The sequence below is a fragment of the Petaurus breviceps genome, unplaced genomic scaffold (genome assembly GCF_028583685.1).
Source record: "Petaurus breviceps papuanus isolate PSGF00001 unplaced genomic scaffold, PetGlider_PUasm1.0 91041, whole genome shotgun sequence".
Taxonomy (NCBI): Eukaryota; Metazoa; Chordata; class Mammalia; order Diprotodontia; family Petauridae; genus Petaurus; species Petaurus breviceps.
In genome coordinates this window covers 1,567,161-1,574,106 of record NW_027187400.1, presented here as the reverse complement: position 1 = coordinate 1,574,106, position 6,946 = coordinate 1,567,161, and the positions used below count along the sequence as shown (strand labels likewise).

The following is a 6,946-nucleotide window of genomic DNA, read 5'->3' as shown; positions in this document are numbered from 1 at the left end:
GAAAATCAAACCTCCTTTGGACATAAACAGATCCATACACATACACACACATACACTCACTCACTCATTCACATATCTTTCCGGGGTTTTTTAGATGAAAAGGCTGGCTAGGCTGACATACACCCCCAAGACCTCTGCCCCAAGCATCCCAGTCTCCCAACCCCTGTCATCTCCTCCCAAGAGGAGGACGTTAGTGAGGTTAGAATTTCAGCTACAAAAAGATGGATGGAAGAGGTGGCTGAGCTGCTCTCGGGGATAGTTGGATGCTCCCCAGCATGTAACAGTATGTGAAGGAGGAAAACCAGGAGGAACAGTAAGGAGAGACCAGGCCTTCTTCACAGGATCCTAGATCACGTTGTTCTCCAGGGCAGCAAGCCTCTTGGTCACAGCTTCCAGTGAGTGCAATTAAGGAAGGACAAGCGGGATCCAGCCACAGCACCCTTGTAATGGAAGTGAGCTTCTCCCCTCACCCATTCTCTATGCTCTTCCCATTGGCTTGCACACTCTCCTCTCCAGTGCCTTGATGCTTCCCCAGGCCACCCACACAACCCTTGGTTCATTGGTACCAAATTCCTGTCTCTTTCCTAGCTGCTGCCCATATTAAAGAATTCCCCCATTTTAGAGATTAGGAAAATGAGGCCCAAAGAGGTTATGGTCACACAGGAAGTGGGGCAAGACCTCAGAATCACACATTTCAGGCATGTGACAATCCAGACGAACCTATGGCCATTCCTTCTCTGCACTGCCATCCTCACATGGTTTCACCAGCTTGGGGCCTGCTCCCACACTAGCAAACATAAGCCTGCTTTCCCAGGGACACCAAGGAAGAAGCCCATCTCTCCTACCCTATCATTCAAATGCCTTTAACATCGAATCCAATTGAGGCAGAGACTGTTTCCTATGTGTTTTTGTATCCCTAACACACCTACCATAGCTCCTTCAATCAATTAATCAATAAGCATTTATTAAGCACCTACCCACTATGGGGTCTGTGCTAGGTCCTTGGGATACAGGGATAAAGAATGAAATTGTCCATAATCACAATGTGCTTATAATCTACAAGAGTAATAAGACAGATACATCGGGACAGAGAGAAGGACTGGATCTGGTGCTTCAAGAGCTTAGAGAGAAAGCTCCCTCTACCAATGCAAGATGGCACTTTATCAGCCACCTGGAGTCATACTGCATTTCTTAAAGCATGGGTCACATGATCACTATATGTTCCAGAGAGACTTTGAGCTCATGTTTTCCTGACTTCAGAAAGAGGGAGAGGGAGACAGACAGACAGAGAGACAGAGAGAGAGAAACAGAGAGAGACAGAGACAGAGAGACAGAGACAGACAAAGCCAGAGAGTAGGGCAGAAAAAGATAGAGACAGAGAGAAAGTGATGGAGAGACAGTGACAGAGAGAAAGAGACCGAGAGAAACAGAGGCACAGAGAGAAGAGAGACAGAGAGAGAAACAGAGACAGAAAAAGATAGAGAGAAAGAAACAGAGTGATAGTGATATATAGAGAGAAATGGAGACAGAGAGAGATAGAAAACAGAGAGAGATACACATACAGAATAAATATAAGGTGGTTTATATAAGGTAATTAGGGGACATTATCAATTAGGGGAATCAGGAAAAGCTTCCTGGAGAAGTGGGTCTTAATAAATGCTTATTGAATTGAATTGGATTGAATTAATTCAAAGCCTGGTGTCCTTGGAGGCCGCCAAGAGAGTCTAATGAGAGGACCCAGCCCCAAGCCCACGTTCCTTCTGCCTGCGCTGCTGGGGCCCTCCATCTCTGGACCCACCTTGACCCTTTCTTCCAGGTCCCACCCCATCCCACTGGAAAGGATATGTTTTTGCGCCAAGGCCTGAAGCAGCTCCTCCACCTTGGTCTGGAACTTCACAACGGACTCACAGGCACACGGGTCCTCCTCTGGATGAAATCCAAGACAAAGGGAGATGAAGCTAGGAGCCAGCTGGTCTCCACTACCCCTCCCCTCTTTAAGTCCTGCCCAGGGCCAGGCATCTAACCAACAAAGTAGTCCATGGCAGACTCTGGGAGTCTCTGTGAGAGCTAGGGCAGAGATCCCAGGAGTTTCTCTAAGAGCTGAAAGGATGCTAAGAGTGTCCCAGTGATTACTGGGTTAGAGTAATGGAGAGGTGTTGGAAATCTTTGGCAGAGATGGGGAAGATGCTGGGAGTCACTGGGAGTGACGAGACAGAGCAGAAGGAGATGCTTGAAGACCCTGTGAATGTCAGGGGCCGTGCCAAAGACCCTGTCATTGCTTAGGAAAAATTGAAAGAGGGAGTGATTTTCCCCATAAATGTTAAGGGAGATGTGGGCAGTACTTGTCAGGGCTAGGGGAGAAAAGTGAGAGAGAGAGAGACTGAGTCGTTCTCAGTGTTAGGGGAGATGCCGGGAGTTCTTGTGAATGCTAGGAGAGACGCATGCAGTCCCTGTGAGTGCTAGAAAAGAGCTGAGGAAGATGTTGGGAATCCCTCTCAGTGATAGAACAGGTCTAGGGGAGATTCTAGTTCAAGAAATATGCCATTGACCCTGATAGGGCCCTTTCCTGATTCTTGGGTCAAATTAAATAAGTGACACAGACAACTGGGGGCTGCTGCTGATTGCTCCAGAAAAACAAATAAATCAACATGGCAGGATGGAGTTAGATCAGAACCCCACCCACTAATCAATGCTTTTCACCCCACCCCTGTACAAGGCTGGGCCATGCCAGGTGGACCCTATGACCCTGATCACATCTTTCCCAGACTCTCAAACCTCAACCCCCAGTTGCCCAACTCTCTGCCAAGGCCTTTTGTTCCCCAGTCTTCCAACCTGCGGTTCTAAGGTCTGTTGCCTGACTTCCTGGGCTTTGAACCCTACCCGCCCATGACCCACCCCATGATGGTGCCTGCCAACCTTCCTATAAACTCTTGGTTTTGGTCCTGCCCATTTCCAGTTCCGTTTCTACTCCGACAACATGATATAACCCTCAGATCTTATGTGACCTGGGCTGAGGGGCACCATCTGCCCCTCTCCAATGTCCAGGCCACCTCACCCATCCCTCCAACTCACCCACACAAATCTTCTTCTGAAGTTTCTTGCCAATCTGGTTGATGGTCTTGAAGTCGGCAGTGTAAAAGTAATGTTCTGCCACAGGATCTGAAGCGATCTCCCTCAGCTCATCCTCCACGGCATTGCCAACTCCCACAGCAAACATCTTAAACCCTGAGAGAAGCAAAGGGGTGGTGCCTACAGAGGGCAGCGGCAAAGCTCTGCTTGCCTGACCCCACCACCATGGAGCAGAAGTATTGTCCCTTCACTGAAGGTTCCCACCTGGCCCACAGAGCTAAGCCAACGGGATGGCAGACGGGGTGCCTGGAGAAAATAAAGCTTCTTCCCCAGGAGGAAACAGCTTCAACAGGACTTGCACTATTAAAAGACGGCAAATAGCAAAGGCAACATTTTTTTTTTCAGAATAAATGTGTTTAGTGAAAAAGGTGGAATCACAGAAGAAATGAACAAACACCTTTCTTTTGGTAGAGAGGTAGGGGACTATGGGGGCTAAATGTTGTGTACACTTTCAGACATGGTCATTTCGCTGGTCAGATTTGTTTGCCTATTGCTGGGGTTTTTTGTTACAGGGAGGATTCATGAATGTGATAGGGGGAAGGCAAAAATGTAGAAACGATCATGATATTGAAACAGAAGGCATACTTCTGTTTCTTTCTGATATTTTCATACTTTCTGAAGGAAAGGTGGTTATAGAGCAAAGCAGCAGCCTTCAGGTCCCTTCCTCTATGCCTGTGCTTCTCTCTGAGCCATATCCCTGGGAGTGAAGGGTTCTAGGAATCAGGAAAGACAAGCCACAGCTAGTAAGTTGCAAAGTTGAGTCTGGAACCCAAGTTCTTTAACCCCCAATCTATTACACTCCACTGTTATTTACATCCCACAGTAGAGGACATTCTGGTGATTTCAAAGATGCCATACTGAAAGAGCAGAGAGAGAGAGTGAAAGAAAGAGAATTTTTTGTTTTCAAACTAGGTCAGTGATTTAGCTGGTATAGGGAACTCCCAGGTAAGAAAACTCCCCTCGCCAATGCAGGTCAATACCTTCTCAGAAGTTTATAGCATTAGAAGTTGCCTAAGGCAGTAAGAAATAAAGTGACTTACCCAGGATCACACCAATAGTATGTGTCAGAGGAAGGACTTGAACCCAAATATTCCTAGCTTTGAGGCCAGCTCTCTATCCATTAAGCCACCCGACCAGACAAATGACAGGAAAAAAAAATGACCTTTTCTGAATCCCAATAAGCTCCTGTGATCAAGAGGTACTGGGCCTGGAGTCATGATTCCCAGGGGATTATGTTGATGAAAGTGATGGGGATGAGTAAGGGCTGATGATCATGTTGACAGCTAACATTAAGATAACACTACTAGGCTGTCAACATACTCTACATGAATTATCTCTTATGTGTCTCACAATAACCCCATGGGGGACGGGGTGCTATAAGCATTATAATCTCCATTCTACAGATGGGGAAACTGAGACTCAGAGAGAACTTGTCCATGGTGATACAATAAGTAGATCAGAGGCAGGATCGAAGTCCAAATCTTTCCTGGCTTTAAGCCCGACTTAAAGTCTTACCACTGTACCCAACAATACCTTGGGGTTGTCCCTAAGGTATCAGAACCCCAAGCATCCCTAGGGAGTATGAGAAGCCAGGGTCATTCCTGGAGCCCGAGGCTGGCCTTAGAAGGTGTGCCAGACCCAAAGTTTTGTGGAACCCAACACCACCCTTGGGGAGATGGAGGAATCAGGATTATTCCTAGGAAGGATGGGAGTCTCGGTTATCCCTAGGCAGAGTGAGCTCAATGCCCAAGGCTATCCCTGGTATCTATGGGGAAGAAGGGGGAGTTATCATCAATTTTTGCATTCTCATTAACTAGCACAATGCCTGGGACATAGTAGGTGATTAGTAAGTGCTTTTTGATTGACTTATTGAGCTAGTCCTAGGGAGCCCAGGATCCAGCATTTTCTTTAGAAGGGATGAGGCCCATGAAGACAGTCAAGTCAAGTCAGTAAGCATTTATTAAGTGTTAACTATGTGCCAGGCTCTGTGCTAAGGGCCCAGGAGACAAATACAAGCAAAAAAGAAAGACAGTTCCTGTCCTCAAGGATCTTACATTCTAATGAGAGGAGACAACACATAAAAGAAAACTGGAAGTGGTGGGGAGGGGATGAATGAAGGATGGTTGAGAGGTCTGGGCCCTTCATCAGAGTGGAGGTTTCAGGAGGAACTCACCAAAGGGAGAAGAGATGAAAAGGTGTGGAGAGGAGTGAGAAGAAGGCAGCTGAAGCATGGTCATGAAGTCTGGGCTTAGAGCCCTCTTTAAGGGTGTAGGGTTTGATCCATCCACGGGGGCTTAAGGCATAAGGACAAAGAAACCCAAAAGAACAGTAGAGGCATGCAAAAAGGGACACAGCCACCTGCTTAGCTTTGATGAAGATGGGGGGAAGATGAGGAATATGAATGAAATGAAGAGGTAGAACCCAAGGACCTTCCCTTCCTTTTCCTTCCTTTCCCTTCCTCTCCCTTCCCTTCCCTTCCCTCCCCTCCTCTTTCCTTCCCCTCCTCTATTCTTTCCCTTTCCCTTCCCTTCTCTTCCTTTCCTTTTCCCTCCCATTCCCTTCCTCTATTCTTTCCCTTTCCTTTCCCTTCCCCTCCCCTCTTCTTCCCTTCCCCTCCCCTCTTCTTCCCTTCCCTTCCCTTCCTTTCCCTTCCTTTCTCTTTCCCTTCCCTTCTCTTCCTCTAGTCTTACCTTTCCTTTCCCTTCCCCTCCCCTCCTCTTCCCTTCCTATCCCTTCCTCTAATCTTTCCCTTTCCTTTCCCTTCCTTTCTCTTTCCCTTCCCTTCCTGTCCCTTCCCTCTATCCTTTCCCTTTTCCATCTTTTTCCTTATTTCTTTTTCTTCTTCCCATCATCACTGTACAATCACAGGAGAATCTCCAAAGTAGCAGCCCTGATTTCCAGTGACTTCCCTCCCTGTTCAGCTGTCTGTAGAGCTAACTCTCCCTGCTTCCCTCCAACAACCTGAATCCAAGGCAGCTGATTAGGGTTATTCCAACCAAAGGGATGTTGGAAAGACTGCTGTATTTCCATAATCCCTTGTCTCAGTGGGGAGACTGGGAAGAGGAAGGGCACAAAAGAGCCAGAGCCAGTTGCCCAGGTTTCATCACACAGAAAAGGATGCTGTTGGCTCTGATCTCCTGGCCCTTCTGGGGTCTGCCTCGGGATGATCTCAGGATATGCTTCATAGAAGGGAGCATTTTCCCTTTGAAACTGTCCAAGAGAGTTATCAGATCTGTGAGCAGTCATTTTATAGGAAGACCAAACAAGCCCAGCCTCCTCCAGGAAGCTCTCCAAGATTACTCCAATCCAAATCCCCTTCCACTTACAGAAAGACAATACCAGTGATAAGTGACATTTATAGACAGCTCTAACGTCTACAAAGCATTTTATATACATGACTTCACTTGCTAATTCACCAACAATCTCCTCCTTCACTGTTTCCTGCCCTCAACCCCCAGCACATAGACCCTGGAGTGGCCCATTTTGTGCTTGACACATACAATATCACTGCACTAGATACAGCTAAGTAGATGTCAGTTATCACCAATGTCTCTGTTACCCATGCATGCCTTGGCTTTTCAATGAGACCCAAGTTCTTTCCTCTTGCCCCCCTTAGTACCTAGCACGGGACTTGGCAGACATAAATGCTCATCGATTTGTGGGTTTGATATCAGGTACCTCATCTTCCCTTTTCTTCACCCATTCTCCACCTTCCTACACGAGAGTGACCTTCCACCTGCTGCTTCCTCCCTTCTGGAAACTAAAATCCCCTTCCTGAATCGAAATCTACGACCACTTTCCCCTTCTTTTAGTCAAA

General features: G+C 47.2%; 1 protein-coding gene across 1 annotated transcript in view; it reads right to left on the bottom strand.

The window, feature by feature from the left end:
* Positions 1-345: 345 nt before the first annotated feature.
* Positions 346-6,946, bottom strand: part of MATN1 (matrilin 1) — a 32,806-nt gene continuing 26,205 nt past the window's right edge. The window contains exons 6-8 of the mRNA XM_069078315.1: positions 3,073-3,225; positions 1,846-1,926; positions 346-395 (exon numbers count right to left, since the gene is read on the bottom strand). Coding sequence (XP_068934416.1) covers positions 346-395; positions 1,846-1,926; positions 3,073-3,225 — 284 coding nt within the window. The remainder of the gene's footprint in view (positions 396-1,845; positions 1,927-3,072; positions 3,226-6,946) is intronic.